We start from the raw sequence: 16,871 nt of genomic DNA, 5'->3' as shown, positions 1-16,871 counted from the left end.
TACATGATCAGGAGGGAATTTAGGAACAGGAGGAAAAGTATCAAATCACCCCTTGCAGCAGCACCATGAGTTTAGGTCACTTCAAGGCACAGTTTTGTATTTGACTTAAGGTTCTGTCTTTCCTGTTTTCTTATGGGAAGTGCCATGAGGGTTTTTGTGTCTCTGTTCTGGGATCCCTCTGTGTCACTAACAGCACATATAGTGACTTGTGATAGTGAGCAATACTGTTTTGATTACACTTTTAATATTGCCAAGTACTTGCAATTATATGCGGGAGCATTTTTTGACCTCAAAATTCATCTTGTGACAAGGCAGGGAGCTGTCCCTCTTCCCCCTTCCTCTAACTCTCTATCCAGGATTATTCCTACTGGAATCAGTGGCTGCCCCCTGTATCCCACAGCACTTTGCTTCAGCACTGGAAGAGGCATCCTCAGCCTGAATCCATCCCCTCCCCCCCTGCTGGGTAAGAGGCTGTGTAAACATTGCCCAGATTTTGGAGGAGCAGATGAGAATGTGGGAGGGAAGGATGCTGGAGGCACACTGAGATCAGCCCCCGTTGTAAGGCATCAAAATGTGCAAATTTCATTAAGGTCTCCAGTAAATACAGGCATTACAGGTATGTCACGGATGCAGGCAGTACACTAGTGCCACAGCATGCTTTCCACTGCCAAAAGGAAAAGTGTTAAATAGATTAGCTTCATATTTCCTGCCATGTAGAAAACAAAACAGGTTTATGTGTGCAGAAAACCTTGGATTCAGCTGTGGTTTGTGTTCACGATTTACTAATTCTCACGCTGATTAGCAGAACTGGAGGTGAAGGGTGTAATTTCAGCACTCATGGGAGTCTGCTGCACGCTCACAGTGAAATTGTGACAAAAGAACAGGTAAAAAAATAATAAAGTGGAACAGGGAAAACGTGCAAAGTTGAAAAACAAAGACTGTGCTAAGTAGCAAAATCTTGTCTTTCATAAACTGGGGTTGGGTAGTTTCCTGGGAAGATTAAGCAACATTGGGATTAAATAAACAGACCAGATGTGTAGTACTTCATAGAGCAGAGGTCCCGAAGTGGCTTTAGAGGGAGCGTGTGTGCGGCTGTGACTTGCAGGGGTGTGACATGGGCTGAAGCGTGTGTTAGCTGTGCAGTTGGAAGCTGCAGAGATGCACTTGCAGCCGCGTTAGTTAATCCTCCTGAGAGAGGGCTCGTGCTTACCAAAGGCTGAGGAAACACTGACCGGGAGAAGAGTTTTCCTTTTTTTTGTTTTGTGGAATAAAAGCAATTGGTTGAAAGAGTTAAAAGTGAATTTAGAACTGTTCACTTATAGGAAGAGTAGAGCACAGTAGTTGTTGTTGTCCTCTGCTTCTCCTTATTTACATGACATTATTTACAGAATCAACAACCTTAGTAGTTTCAGATAATTTTCATGAACAGAGTGATTTTTTTTTTAGTAGAACTTAAAATTCACATGCAGAATAAATTAATAAATAATGCAGCTGCAAAACAACCCAGCAGATATTCCATGTTCTTATAACATAAAAGCCAAAAGAAAATATTTTGAGGTAAAGTTCCATGTAAAGTGTATTTTATTTGTTTTTACATTATATCATATAACTAATTTCTTTAGCAAACAGCTGAAGATAGCTGACATTGCAGCTTAGCTTTGACTATGCAGAGAGTCTGTTGAAGTCTGACTAGTTTCACAAATGCAGCCAGAGGCTTTGCTAAGTTACATGGGGAAGGGAAGAAGAAAGGTACCCAGGTGATGAATCCACTGCGCTACATCTAGCAGTAGATTAAGTGTTAAGAATAGCTTAATTGCTACTGCGTTCTGTATTCATTAGACATTTATATAGAGAGGTATGAATTATCTGAGTATAATTTATGGCTGGAACTTAAATTGTCAGTGGTTTCTTATGGCAGTCCTTTTGCTGACAGGTATGAATAGTTTCTTAAGGACTTCGGGGGAGCTCATACTTTTGTCTTTATTGCCTCAATGCATTGAAAAATTAGGAGTGTAATTACACCAAATACAAGTCTGTAACAAAATGTTTGAACATCATTCAGTTTATCTGTCCCTTCTTACTTTCTCATTCTGGGTAGCTGTCTTAATTCTGAAACAGATGGCAAGGAATAAACTCTACATGCATTTAAAATTATTTCAGAGAAGCTTATTTCTGCGGTCTTACTTGCTTCCAAGGTCATCCTCAGGCAGGGAATGAAACTTTCTGCTAAAGAAAAGGCTGGTCCTTAGTGGTATGTGATTTAATAGCAGTTTGTCTTCAGCTTTCTGTAAAGATCATACTAGAGTTCTCTTAAAGGGGGGGGGGGGGGGGGGGGGGGGAGGAAATCCTACCAAACACATCAAACTTGCCGCTTGCCCTCCTGATGCTACTGCACTGCTGTAACTGCCTGCACGTCGCGTTGGCTGTTGGAAGGGTTATTGCTGTCTGACTGAGTACAGGCGCTGGTGCTGCTGGTACCAGCGACTGTGGGAAGCACTCCTGTTGCCAGCCTCAGATTTGCTCTTACAGTAAGCATCTCTCTTGATAACAACCAAGTAAGTCACTTTTTCTCATTTCAAGACCCTTGGGTACTGCAAAAGGCAAAATCTCGCATTCTGTGCCTGGGAATGACAGTGTAAACAACAAGCATGTTGAAAAAAGCCAGTGAATATAGCATGGACCTGGTCCGCTACCTCTGCGATGAGGCATAAGCCCCCCATGTTATCAGTACGCTCAGTTTTGTGCTAGAGCAGCGGAGGAGGGAGTGTCCTGGTTCCCCTGGTGCTGCACAGGCTGTCCTTTGTCAGCTTCGTCCTCCAAGGGGATGTGCTGCTGGCTGCAAGCACAGCATCATGTGCCTGGGCTTGAAAGCCAATGCTGTGCCCTGTTATTCATAAATTACCTCTCCTCTCATCCTTTCTTGGGAAACAAGTGTGGTTTTGGGCAGGTGGGGGAAGGGCATAAGGGAGATGAGGGTGGGAATAAGCAGACAAACCCATCTCTTGCCACCTTCTCAGATTTCTCTTTAAAAACAGGGCCTGGGGGGGAACATTGTTAAATAAAGGATATTATAATTGTATATATAACTCCCTAGATATTTCATGAGCACTCATATATAGACATCACTGATGCCTAACGCTGCTCTATTTCAAGGCGATGAAAGCCCTCTACTAGATCAGATCTCTGGTTGTGTGCAGACCTCTGATAATTCTTGTTAACAGATCTTCTGTGGTGTCCCACAGAATTGCTTTGCTTATCCTCTTACGTGATCCTGCTTTGGAGGACAGCTGAAAACCTAATCTCACACCCTGATAATTCATAGATTCTGTGGTCTTACTTGTTTCGAGTTCAACACTGTTGCTGAGCTGCTGCTCTGCTCAACTGCAAACGGGTGAAGTGATTGATAGATACCTACCTAGAACCAGAGAGGCTTAGGAAAAATCAGTGCTGATAGAGAAGTGCCAACACCTCATCTTACTGAAACACAGTTGGATGAATATATTTGGATGAGATGAATTCCACTGTTAGTCTGAAGTACTTATCCAGTCTTTTTCCATAGCTAGTGGAGACGGTGTTAATAATCCCCGGGGAAGATTTGTTCATCTGAAGATAGAGTTTGCTATGCCACTGGGAGGTGTCCCTCCTCTAGCTCTTGGGAACTCATTGCAGTCCCTGAGCGCTGAAATGGAGAGGGTGAGGAGGGAAAGAAGAACCAACCTCCATTTGGGACGATGAATATTACTTTGATTTTTTTGAGGCAGAGAATTTTGACTCTGTGGATGGCTCACTCCAGTCGGGGAATTGCAACAGCCAGTTTATTTCTTGGCAGCCCTTAAGTACCTTCTTATTTTTTATCTTTTTGTTAAATAATATATAACCATTCACTTCTGGCATGCACAGATCAGAATACCACATTATTGTTCCTGTTCACTCTCCTATCAATGTTATCATGTTTCTGGCACTTTTATAAAACACTTCAGCTGTTTTTCTGACATTTTCCATTTCTCTCTGAAGGAGACAGCTCAAACTCTGTATTTCTGTCCTTACCCTGCATCTCTGTTACAACCTGCAAGTCCTTTCTGAATTGTCATCATTTTAGCTCATTAACCCCCTTGAATCTTGAGGCAAGTGTCTTATTTCTAATTTTTTTCAGCTGTGGTTGGAGACCTCGTTAAGCAAACCACTGCAAATCCTATTTTGGCTTGGTGCCAAAACCTGCTGGAGTGGAAATGAAAGGCTGACCTTTAAGTTTATAAGGCACTGATAGAGAATTAGATTAGATTGGGAAAAAACCTCTCTTAATGAAGACGACAGTGATTCAGGTCTCTGGATACCTGTTTGCATTTTATGCCTTCTCCTAGATTTCTGGTCAGGGTTTCCACCTTAGGTCTCTGTTTTGTTAAACATCTTTAAAAGGATGTGAATGGTGTATCGCGTTTTCAGAAGGGATACTAGGATAAGTGTATTGTGTACTCACAATATTTGATGATGAATATCCAGTAAGCACTGCAGATAAGGTTGAAATTAAGTTCTGTGATATTTAAGCCTAGGCTGTCCTGCATCTGGTGAGAAATAATGTACATTTCTGTTGATAAATGCATCCGTTCTAGGGAGTAACTACCGGCCACTAGATGAGGTGGTGCAGAGTAGTTATATTCCCAATCATGGGGGCGTGTGTGTGTTTTGTTTGTGGTGTGGGGTTTTTTTTTGGTTTGTTTTTTTTTTCCCCTTTGGAGCAGTTTGGCTGCATCTATTGTACATGACACTTAGCTCTGGATTTGTCCTGGGGCCCATATGTCTGGGCTGCTCACCTGCTCAGAGGGGATCCCAGGAATGAAGTATGCCTGAAACCACTCCTGGGTTTTGTTCTGAAGGGAAGTGGTTGGCTGGCGCCAGGGAGCAAACAGCAGTCCTGCCAAGCTTGTCAAATGTTTTGTCCAGTAGATATAACAGTAGTTTCAAATAAAGATGATAATCTCTTCTGCTACTTAAAGGTTTTTCAGGGAGGGAGATGGAATGTGATCACTGTGTCATTTTCTACAGTGTTACAGAGAGTATATAAAAAAAATCTTTAATGTTCTATTTGTATTTACACAGAATATTTGTTTGGACATAGTTATTTTTTAGGGGTAGTTGAGAAATTATTCTATCATGTCCTCTGTCTATTCTTCTCTTACTATTGCCTCACTTAGCTTTCTCTTCTTGTGTGCATGTGACTGAGCGGGCTAACAGCCAAGTTTATATTTAGCACTGCACGAGTCAGCATCCTTTCATGCCTTAATTGCTGTAGTAACAGGAAACCATTTGTGAGTTATAACAAATGATGCAGAATTTTTTCTTTGCTGTCAACCCATGGATTGTTTTTTCCCATCTGAAATATTAAGGGAACCCAGTTGAAGATCAATGGACATGGTTTTTCAACTTTGTGTTTTGCTGTATGTAATGAGATTTTTGCAGTTTTTGTTAAAATGTCAAGGAAAAACAGAGGAGGAACAAAGGGAGAAGGGGATGTGCTTTATGAGCTTATTCCATGAATGAACTCATACATCATAGTGAGAATTTACTCTTAAGGATCCACCTGTAGATAGTGAACAAAGCAATAACACACATCTCAGTTCCAGGCTCCAATCCAGAATTTTGGGGATAAAGATCCTCTTATGAACTCATGTGTAAAGGAGTACCTCTTTTTAATAGACACAACAATTGCTTTGATTTCTTGTTCTGTGCAAGTGAAGCCCTTGCTGTCTCCACGATGCATATCTGAATGATTTGCTGAAATAACCTGGAAAGGCTTTTTGGAGGAAACCAATTGATGAATTTGAGACAAAACCTTCCCTAACTTCCAGATGAGACACTACCTTCAGAGCCTACAATGAGGTCATAATGGATCGAGATTATTAATATTTTTCATATTCCTCTTCCTTACCTTCTTGATATTAATTGTTAAATTATTAATCTTAACAATTTGGTCACTATTTCAAAATCTGTAAAACACTGGTCATATTTTTGTCTTGGATTTACCAATACTCAGCTGTAGGATGTATCTTCCTAGGGTAGCCCTGGCCATAGTACCTGTTACCACTGTTACGTGTTTCCTGCCCCTGGGTGACAGTAACAGATTTAGCTATAAAATTTTATGGCAGCGTTAGCTGCAATTTGAATAAAACATAATAATACATGCTTTTAGGCTTGCAAGTTCTCTTGTATGCCAGCTCTTAAAAAATTGATAATTCAGAAACTGGTGATGATGACTCTTTGGGTTTTGGTTGAATTTTTTTACCAACTGTCTAAATAAATGCACCCGCATTAGTTGGGGGCTTTTGTCAGCTAAGAATAATAATCTTAAAACTAAACTGCAAGTACTATCTTGGTTAAAATCAGGTAGAATTGGCAGAGTTAATTTAACCTGCTGGATTTGGGCCAAGTTGTGGATGATAGTATCGAATTATATTGACAGTTTTATATTCCCCCCTGGGTTCTATCTATTAAAAAAAAAAAGGTAAATATTTAGTTAGCAAAAAAGTGATACTGTAAATTCAAAGAAGATCAAGAACAGATTTAAGGCAGTTAATTTTTTTCTGCTCCCCAGATTTTGCTAATTCAGGGCTCATGACCTGTATTGCACTTGAACCTTGGTTTATAACTTCATTTATGCTAATGAATGTCAGTTAGAAAACAGCAGTATTCCTTACTCTGCCATTTCATTTTATTCCTTCTGCCATAAGATGAATTATGGTGTCTTATTCAGCACTATGGCATAGGACGAGCTGGCGAATGGCTGTCGTGAAATGCAATACTGGGGCACTTTAGGTTTTTTCCCCAGACATTTAAACTCTGAACTGTTGGATTCTGACTGAATTCAGTTCTTGAAAGGGGGTTTTGCAATTTGGATTTTTGTTTTCCCTCCAGTAAAACTAGAAAAGGACATATTTCCTTTGCTGTACTCTCTGAAGATTTTTTTCTTGGGTTTTTTTGCTGAGCCTTGAAAATTCAAATAGTCAGAACAGCTTCCTATGAATAAATACCCTATTCTGAAATACGTTTCGCTATCTAGAGTTTTAAAAAATTGATTTTAAAGGAGTCTTTTTGGCTTTGTGAGATGTATTCCTTAGGTGCCTTCATATCTTGCAGAATTTTAAGGTATGTTATGCTTTAAAGAGGTGGTGTTAGAAGTGATTCTTTAAAAAGGCTATTGGCTTTCTGTGCCACAGTGGTTATTTAATTCTTTCTGCCTTAATTCTTTTTTTTTTTTCCTCCCAGCGTCTCAGCTTAAACTAAGCCTTGGCCTCTGCAAGTAGAGTTGAGCTGATTCAGCCCCCTTCCCTGTAGCAGGCAGTGCTCTGTACCTCGCAGTGGCAGAGCATACTTCAGCTATCAGTGGAGTCGTCTTTGTGCTTAAAGGCTTGCTTTGGTGCTCCACAGGGGACAGCTTTTTCCTTGAGCCTGGTCCTGCAGGTACTGTGTGACAAGGTCCTGAGCAACCTGGTCTGATTTGGCCCTCCTTTGAGCAGGGATGGGACTAGATGCCCTCATTAGGCTAAAGATGTGTGTCTTGGCTCGGGCAGAGAGGGTGTCAGGATTGGAGCTTCCCTCTCTGGAGTGTGAGCAGGGTTGACCTGCACTAGTTATCTGAACTTCTTCTGTCAGACTTCTATCCCTGTCTCATTAATACATGTGATCCCAGATTTTTTTTTTCCCAGATTTATTTTCATCTCAATGAGGAGGGAAGCTGTATGTCAGGCACGCTTCCAGATGAGTATAGCAAGACTGTCATCTTTTATAAAACAGTTCTTACGCGGCAGGAAGACGCTGTAACCTACACAGGAGTTCCCTATGGCCAGACAAGAGCGGTCTGGTCTCCAGAGCATGGTGCCACCGTGCTGTCCTTAGTGACCTCTCATTTCACATTTGACTGCCCTAGTGGTGTTGAAGCACCTTAGGTGCCCTACTTCATAAAATGGCTATTTAGCAGGAATCCCATGCTGCTGAAACAGGTTTTGTCAATGATGAAGTAATCTTTGCTTATATTTGATCCCTTCCTGAGGAAAGATAAGTTAGTGCAAGGTGGAGACCTCTACCTTGCACTAACTCATCTTTCCTCTAACCCAAAGTAGTGTCCCCCAGCCTCCCTCCTTTTAAAAGCAGCCCAAGATGTCCTTGACTTATGTTCTAAAGGAGGTTTATGTACTTTTTAGTTAATGTGACTTGAAACTCCCATTACTCATAGATGCAAAAGATTTTTCTTTTTCCCCTCCTACCAAATGCTTGCCCTCAATTCCTCCTTTTGGTAATAAGTTTCTAAAATCAATTATACACTGGTTTTTAGCTTTTTTTAATAGCTTTCTAGCTACACTGAATAGAGTGTAATTATGTAGACTGCCGTGTGCTATCAAACTCAAAAATAGGTTGTAGTTAAATCCACAAGACTACTGTTCTAGAGCTTTGTAGTATTTTGTGACAAACCGAATAGTCTTCTGTCTTGGTACCCAAAATACGTCACTTGGGAATTATCTAAACTAACTGGTTGTCATTATCGGGGCAAACTATGAAAAGATGTCTTCCTCAGAGGTAAACAGAGTGTTTCCTGGAAGTTTGTTTATGCTATTATGCTTTTTATCATGAAATCCTGGTATGTGGAGAACTAGATTTGAAGAATAGATGGTACTTCAGCAGGGATGGTTTCAGTGACAGTGTCACATGAAGCTAAGGAACTACGCTGGTCGGTGTGATGGCTTCCCATCAGAGCAGAAAGCCGTGGAGGGCAGCACTTTCTCAGTGACCTCCTGTGCTTGAGTTTGTGATTTTGGGTTTTCATTCTCTCCCGGCATCCAGCAGGATGGAGCAGAGGAGGTTAGGAAGGCTTCATCAGGAATGTGGCAGTGCTAGCTTAGGGTGCCTTGCCACCCCCAGGGCATCTAGAGCTTTTGGAAACAGTGGCCTCGGTTAATCTCTTCGGTTCAAAGTGGCTCTGATTTTCCCCAGTGTTGTATGCATTTGCTGTCTCACAGAAAAGCTGCTGAAAGGGCAGTACTGGTGTATATAGACAGCTCTCGCTTTCCATGCTTCTGTAAAAGCTTTGCTTAATCGGCGAGGATGGAGGGAGATCATATGCAAACAAGTGCAGAAGTTGTTTGTGTTGGGGAAAATAGGTCCCATCCCTGGTCCCATCTTTCCTGAACACAAGCTGAAAATTTTGGTCTGGTATTTTCTGGCTGTCAGGCATTAGTGGTGCCTGTGACGTTGGAAGACTGGCTGTTGCTGGGCTCCCCTCTGTTTACCATGGGATGTTATTTTGTTCTTCCTCCAGCCTGAGGTTTGAATCTGTGAATTCCTTGGCATTTTCTAGGGGGGAGAAAGAAGAAAAAAAAAAAACAACAAAAAAGAGATCTTTATTTCTGTAGTATTTGGGCTGTAGTTCTCCCACTTGCATGATAAGTACAACTGGTGTTTGTAGAGCTTAGGTAGTTTATCTATTGGGCAGAGGGAAGAAGCACCTCTCCAATAACTGCTAAAGCTCAGAAGTTGTCACAGTTTAAGACCTTAAGTGAAGTTGTCACAGTTTAAGACCTTAAGTTAATGAAATTATTTTGGAAGTCGGTGTCCTGGTTGGCTGAATACTGGTGTTATGGTCTCACCATTTATTTTTTTTTCCCCCCAAAGTTAATTTAAGTGAATATTTTAGTTTCTCCTTTACAATAGTTTTGAATATAGAAGTGACACGGATGGAGGGATATTCGCTCTAGTCTGCACTATTCAAACATATGCTCAAATGATTCACAGCCTGTGTTTACAGCGTTGTGTTTTCATGTACTTGTCTGCCCCAAGTAGAATTTGAATACTTGAGGTAGTATTGTAGGCTTCTCTCATGTTTTACCATTTTTTACTTTTGCCTATAGAAGCTACCCAATCAAAAGTATGGAAGCAACTTATCAAAAGCTCAGGGTTCATCATACTGGAAGATATTGGGGCAACTTTTTTTTTCTGCTTTAAAAAGGGGTCTTATGCTCAATATCCACATTTAAAAAAATAAACAAAACCCCCTACCCCCTCACCTCCTCCTCCCCCTCCCCCCCGAAAAACAACAAAAGCAAAAGCCTAAAAAAGTAGCTTGTTTTCTTTCCCTTGCCCCTGTGAAATGGGTAGCTGTTGGTGCTGCATTTTGTGCATCACCTCTAATAGAGTGTGTTAACTTCCTATAGAGAGTACTGTCAGGTTCAGAAGTGACATCCTGATCCTTCCAATCTCTTAATGGTTTGAGGCCAGCATACCTGAAATATGCACCAAATGACCAAACTTGATTTGCTGTTACTGAAATCAGTGGTCTCTAATGTTGTCATAGTATTTTTCTTTTATTCTCACACTAGTTATTAAAAGATGCCCTCTGTCAGAACAGAAATGGTAGGGGTTTTTTTGCAGACTGTCTCTGGAGGAAAGAAAGATGTCTGATGCATGCTTAGAGGACCTCTGAAAACAAATAATAAAATACAGTTCTCTTTAGATGTCCTGTTTTTTCTAATTTTAGTGTGTTTTTCTAATTTTCAGTAATAAAGATGGCTATTGGGCTGCTTCTAATGTATGCTGTTACTTTGCATAATTACTATACTAGTTTAATCTTGTCATACCGTTCTAAGATTTTGTGGTTTTAATATCGTGTTATCTTTTGTAAAAATGATAAAAATATAGATGTGAAGCATTTTTTCTTCAAATTTTAAAGCTGTTAAATAACATAACTGCCTTTTTGCCTGCTAGTAATTTGGTAAACACTTTATTGTACTATACACTGAATTTGTGATGAACTAGCTAACTTTCTCATTTCATTTTGACTTCTCTAGAGAAGTTGGAGGTTGCGCCACCATCTCCAGGACAACTGAAACATGGTAAAAGAAGAATGTTTGTTGAATGTGGTTCAGTACTTGTGCAGTCTGTCTTTCAAGTGCTTCATCTTTCTCCTACAAATGCTGATCTGTCCTCATCCCCGTTGTATGGAGTAACAGAAAACCAAAGCAAGCACCAACAGTCACCCAGCCTTCTTTATTTCATAACACCTCAGCTGGAGAATGTGCACCATTTAGTGAAAGTAGGACAGAAAGCCCAAACGAGACCACGCTGTTCAAAGGCAGCAGCAGACAGTTTTTGTAAACCGAGCGGTGTTGATGCTGCAATACCTTGTGGGGGTTTTTGTATTTCACTTTAAAACTGTTGACTTGCTTCTTGTCACATATATTTTAAATGGACTGAGAAGCGGGATAAAATTGCAGAGAAATTGGAAATAGATTTGGTATTCTTTATAACACCATAGTCATTCAGATTCTGATTTAGTTCCCAAATCAGTGTATATCTGTGTTTTTAAACTGTCAGTGAGCAATGTATTTAGTTGAACATTTTCCTATTCTAGGTATCTACACTTAATTTTTCTTTGTTTTTTTTGCTTGGTCCCTGGGGTTCTGTTTACTCCATGGATTCCAAAATTCTGTCAACTTTGGTAAGAATTTGAGTTCCATTTGTAGCCCCGGAGTTTGTGCACACATTTTGAAAATGCTATGCATCGCTGTGTGCTTTTTTTGTTATTTATGTTTTTGAGTTTTTTTGTCCTGCAGTGGTTTAAAAAAAAAAATTGGAAAATTTCCTGCATTCGGTGCTTTAGTCTTTTACCTTTGTATTTAAGAAGGTATGTGTGTTCTTACAAAGTAGTTACAGAAGTCCAAGCATATTCTATTACCTGAGCATGAAAGATCTCGAGTGTGGCTTTGTTTTTAATATGATCATGGATTCATGCTGCCTGAAAGAGGTAAACCCAAAAGGGACTCATACCAGCTTCTTTCCACATGACTGTAAGGTTCATGCACTCAGCTTTCTTCCCTCTTCACATGTTTACATCTCTACGTTTATAAAATATAGGAATTATTGGTCCCATCTGAAGTGGGGAAAAAACCCTAAATAGCTGATGTGTTTTAAATGTTAAAAAAAAAAAGAAAAAAAGGAAAAGTTATAACATTCTAAGATGTAGTTTTTAGTTATGTAGTTTGTCCTTGGTGCTGCATTTAGTCTTATAATGTTAGCACCTTGAAACTCAGCTGGAGGCAATGTTTTTCAAATTGAATCCCATCTCCATCAGAAGCTTACAAGCTAAAATTTGAGAGAGAAAATGGAGCATGACAAAAAGGCTTGTTGTTAGAAATTTTTCAGACCAGCATGTTCCAAGTTCCTGCAATAGAAAACATTTTCAATAGGGTTTACTTGGAGTTTCAGGAGCAAAAAGAAAAAAATGTATGAAACAAAAGGTGGAACTTGTTTTCTTAAACAAGGTACTGAGGAGCAGCTTCAAGTCTAAATTGCTCTCAGTGTGGTGCCCAAACAAAATCAAGATATAGAAGTTTGGGTTGAACAGTGAGATAATTAACGCTGTATGACACACTAATGAAAAGCACCTTAGCGTTTGCAGATTTAGCTGGAGGAGTTTTGATGAGAATTGCCTAGCTCCAGGCAATTGTCTTCAAATATTTTTAGGAGTGCGTGAAGAAGATGGAGCTCTTGCACAGGAAGAGAGGGGGACTTGCAGAGGAAGGGGCTTTATTTCAAGCAAGAGAAGAGTGCAGGGAGTCGGTGAGACAGTTTGGCAGTCTTCAGTGATATTGCAACATCAGTTGAAAGACTGTAAAATAGTATCAAAGTTTGTGTAGTTCTAGATATTTCTCTCTCAGTAGAGGCATAATTGGCTTCCATCCAAAATTGTACAGGTATTTGCAAAGAGTAAGTTGGTTTAACTGGTTCTTCGCAGGCCATTAGTAACACTTATGTGTAGCAAAGGGTTTTACCAAAATTGCCAGAAATAAAAAGGTCACTAACAGAAGTAGTAGGAAAGGGATTTTGTGTATGTTGTCTTTGTTTCTCTTAAAGGCAGTATTAGACTGACATTTCAGTAGTTTGTGTGAAATAGTGAACTCTTACAAATATTTCTTTTCTGTTTGTTACTTATTTCTTTTAGTGTTCTTCCACAATGCATTACCTTTTGTAGGGTTTGGATTTTTGGATAACGCAATTATGATTGCTGCGGTAAGTTTGTTATTTAATTCCTTGATCAAGTCAGTAAGGTTCATATTGTTCAATTACTAAATGAGTAAATGAAAGCTTCAGGAAGACTGTTCCCTCTGTATCGACTCCTTAATGTCTCTTTTAATTTTTCTTTTTTAAAGAAAATATCCATGGTCTATTCGGCCTTTGCAGAATGGAAAGGAGTGTTGTGCCTTCTGAAGGACAGTACTGTAACTAATTTTACTGAATTGAGAAGAGGCTTTTTTCTTTCCTCTCCTAATTTGTGCTGCAAGACACATTTATGATCATGTAGTCAATACTTTTTTTTTTTTTGTACCAACTGACGATAATGTGATTATGTGTTGATGAATAAGTCTTTAGGGTTTTTACTGATGAGTTCCTTTGTTCTGAGTGATGCAGGCAATGTTAGTGCTGATGCTGATTTGTACTGATGTAGCCTGGCATTCCTGAGTAACACTGTTGAGATATTTTCCTGTTCATTTAGAAGATGAAATGGGCCAGCGGAACAGGAAGATGGATAAAGGCCAAAGATACTGTTCCTTGTGTAGAATTATCATTGACAGTGTGATCTTAATCGTGGGATAATGCAGGTGGGAAGGGACTGGAGGACCCACTAGGCCTCTAGTCTTGCTCCTGCTTGGGACCTTCTCAGGGTCTCTAGTCTAACTTCTGCTCACTGCAGCGTCAGCTGTAAGGTCGGATGAAGTTGTTCATGGTTTTATCCGGTGGGTCTTGAGAAGATCCAAGGGCAGAGACTGCACAGGCTGTCTGGGCAACCTGTTCCAAAGGTCAGCTGTCCTCACAGTGGAAAACATTTTCCTATATCCAACTGGAGCAGGTCTTGTTTTAATTCATGCACATCATCTCTCATCTTTGGACTGTGTACTGCTGTTTCATCGTGCAGTTCACTGTGATTTTGTTCAACTGAAAAAGTAAGGAGCTACAATACTGTGTTTTATTTGTTTGCTCAGTGTTTGTAGAAGTTTGAATATTCAGAGCTGTGCATTCAGCTAAGAATTACAGTGGGGGAAATAGTATGCACAGATAAGGATTATGGTTTGTCCATCAGGTGGCCACTATGAAACAATATAAAATATTAAAAGAATATCAGAAGTAGGCTCTTGTCCTGGGGGAAATACTTATGCTCTGAGGGTAGGAGCTGTGCAAACCTAGTAGAAGTAGTGCTCATTTATCCTTTCAATCTTGACATAAACCAGCAGTAAGCAATATTTTTGTCAGTTGAAGCAATATCATCTATTTTAACTCCAAATCCCTCAAATAATGAGAAAACTCTTATTTTTCAGGGAACCCAAATAGAGTTGTCAATTGGAGTTATCCTAGGAATTTCAACTATGGCAGGCAAGTAATAAAAATGCAGCAGTAGACTAATATGGCACATTCCTATATTTTAGGCTGAAAGTGGGCCACGGAGCTGGAAATGGCTCTTCCTTGCTCTTGCAGCTGCCTTTCCTAATAAAGAAACAACCTATGGTTGAAGCAAGGACATATTCCATTTGGAGAAATGGAATTTCAGTTCGGATAGCTTTTGAAATGCTTGTTGTCGGTTTTAATCTATAAGTTCAAATCCTTGGTCGCTTAGGAAAGTGTATGTGCATTTCTGTAATGGAACTGCTCTAAATTCCCTAGGGTCTGATATTTATTTATGTGTATATATGTATTTTTAAGTTGCTGTTTGCTCGCAGTGTTAAGCGAAGATCAATGTTGGTGTCCTTTTACTGTGTTGGCTGGTGCTCTTGGTGGCTTCTCTGCCTCTGTGCGATAGCATGGAAGGCCAGGCACCCACCCTGCTCCTGCTCCGGGCCAAAACTGATAAGGTCTGCTTGCCAGCTTTGGTGCCTCTGCAGTGTCAGAGGGGAAAAAAAATGCTTATGGATCCACCAACTGCAGGTGCGGCATTGCTCAAAAGCATGCAGATTTCTTAAATGAAAATGTATATAGCAGAACAAGTTAATCATTTGGAAATTTGAGGCCCTCTGTTGCAATGCAAGACAGTCACAAGCAAGCTTATCTCGATAAGATCTGCTGTGAAATCATGTATTTTAAGTGTGTAGCTTTATTCAATCATACGTACACTATTCATTCCTAAACTGACACAGTTCATGGATATGTTGAAATTTTTATAAAAGCTACATAGGTGAGAAACAGCTCCTTCTACTTCCAGTGGTCCTGTGCCTCTTCAGGTACTGGAAGGCCTTGCTGGGTGTCTGGTGTTAGCTGTATGAAACTGGCAACCCCACATGGCTGTTTTTAACTCTGATCTGAAAAGTTGTTACGTTGATTTCCAGGTGTCAGTGTTGTCTTTTTGTATTTGTCAAGTTTTCTTCATACAAGTTGAGAAAATACAGTTGCACTTCCTATAATTGTTAGTCCACTGCTGTTATTACAAACTGTAATAAGGTCAGAAGAAAAACTCTAAAATAAAAGAAACTTAGTTCTACCCTTGTATGGTATATATACTGAGAAGAGATGGTCACTGGGGGCGGAGACGGGAGCTGGTTGGTTTTGTTTGTAATTAAAATAATACTTTGCCTTCTCCCCTTCTCTTCCCTACTCCTCCCTACAGCTGCTGCTTTGGGAAACCTTGTTTCAGATTTAGCTGGACTGGGGTATGTCTGAACTTGTATTAAGAATATGTTTTGGTTTTTTTCCTCTCTTGCAAACACTGTTGGTGCTACTGAACTAAAACATGTAAACTGCTGAAGTTGCTTTATTTTTTTTCCTAGCTCTTGAATTTTGCTTCAGTAAACTACATGACTGTAGAAATGTCTTCTGTCCTTGCTAAGAAAAAGTTGAAATACTAGGTGGTTCCTGTTGAGGTTAAAACTGCCATGCCATAGCTCTGAAATAGAGTAATTCTCCTGCTATTACAGTATCATGTATTTTAAGCGATAAAATCAGGATTGGCATTTAACCTGATTCAGTGTAGTCTGTAGGTAATGCTTGCTTTTAAGGAAGTACTAGAACTTTTTCTACAAAAACGTGCGTTCATTAAAATACAAAATGGAAAAATACATTTTTTTGTGATATAATATATTGCTGTGATAGAATATACCTAATATACCTCCTCAGATTGTTATGTCTAGATCTGAAGATATTTCCTTCTCCTCAGATAAAACAATTTTGTATCTGAAATATCTTCAGATCTAGGCATACCTATTTCTGATATAAACAGAAGCAGCTGACCTTTTTTAGAGGAAATTTCTAAGTAATTGCTGAAAGTAAAGCTATCTGTTATGCGTCTTTTTCCCACTTTCCCTCTAATTTTTCTTGTGCAAATAACAAGGCTTATTACTAACTAGTGTGTGTGTGTGTGTGTGTGTGTAACCTTTCCTCCAGTAAAGGTTACTTACAAGCTCTGCAAAAATACAGTAACATTCACACCAGTTGTGTCTTACTGCATAAGGTTTTTCTGGAAATATTGCATATTAAATCAGTGAGAAAACTAGTTAACTTACATTGCAAAATGTGACCATCAGAAGTCTGAACACTTTCCCATATTTACCTCTTGATGATTTTATCCGTATGCCGAAGGAAAAGCTATTACTTTTAAGTTCAGTGCTTCAGATATTTCAAAATCCTCACTAGATGATAGTGTCAGATCCAAAATCATTTGATCTTGTTTTCTTGTTCTTCCAGTCTTGCAGGTTATGTAGAAGCTTTAGCTTCACGACTGGGTCTGTCAATCCCTGATCTGACACCCAAACAAGCTGATATGTGGCAAACGCGTCTCAGTGCACACTTGGTGAGTATCCTGTAGGTAGGCACTGTTTGCGTGGAGATTTTTTTTTGTTTAAACT

The 16,871-nt window shown here is 39.7% G+C and overlaps 1 protein-coding gene across 4 annotated transcripts in view; it reads left to right on the top strand.

Moving 5' to 3' along the window:
* TMEM65 (transmembrane protein 65) overlaps nucleotides 1-16,871 on the top strand; it is a 54,968-nt gene that overhangs the window by 12,475 nt on the left and 25,622 nt on the right. For all 4 annotated transcript variants that reach the window (XM_075023928.1, XM_075023927.1, XM_075023926.1 and 1 more), the window contains 5 exons: nucleotides 10,833-10,877; nucleotides 12,986-13,053; nucleotides 14,358-14,412; nucleotides 15,638-15,680; nucleotides 16,711-16,816. In XM_075023928.1, the coding sequence (XP_074880029.1) occupies nucleotides 10,833-10,877; nucleotides 12,986-13,053; nucleotides 14,358-14,412; nucleotides 15,638-15,680; nucleotides 16,711-16,816 (317 nt within the window). The remainder of the gene's footprint in view (nucleotides 1-10,832; nucleotides 10,878-12,985; nucleotides 13,054-14,357; nucleotides 14,413-15,637; nucleotides 15,681-16,710; nucleotides 16,817-16,871) is intronic.

The sequence above is a fragment of the Buteo buteo genome, chromosome 3 (assembly GCF_964188355.1).
Source record: "Buteo buteo chromosome 3, bButBut1.hap1.1, whole genome shotgun sequence".
NCBI lineage: Eukaryota > Metazoa > Chordata > Aves > Accipitriformes > Accipitridae > Buteo > Buteo buteo.
Note: the sequence above shows the minus strand (reverse complement) of the source record. Positions and strands in the feature narration are given on the sequence as shown.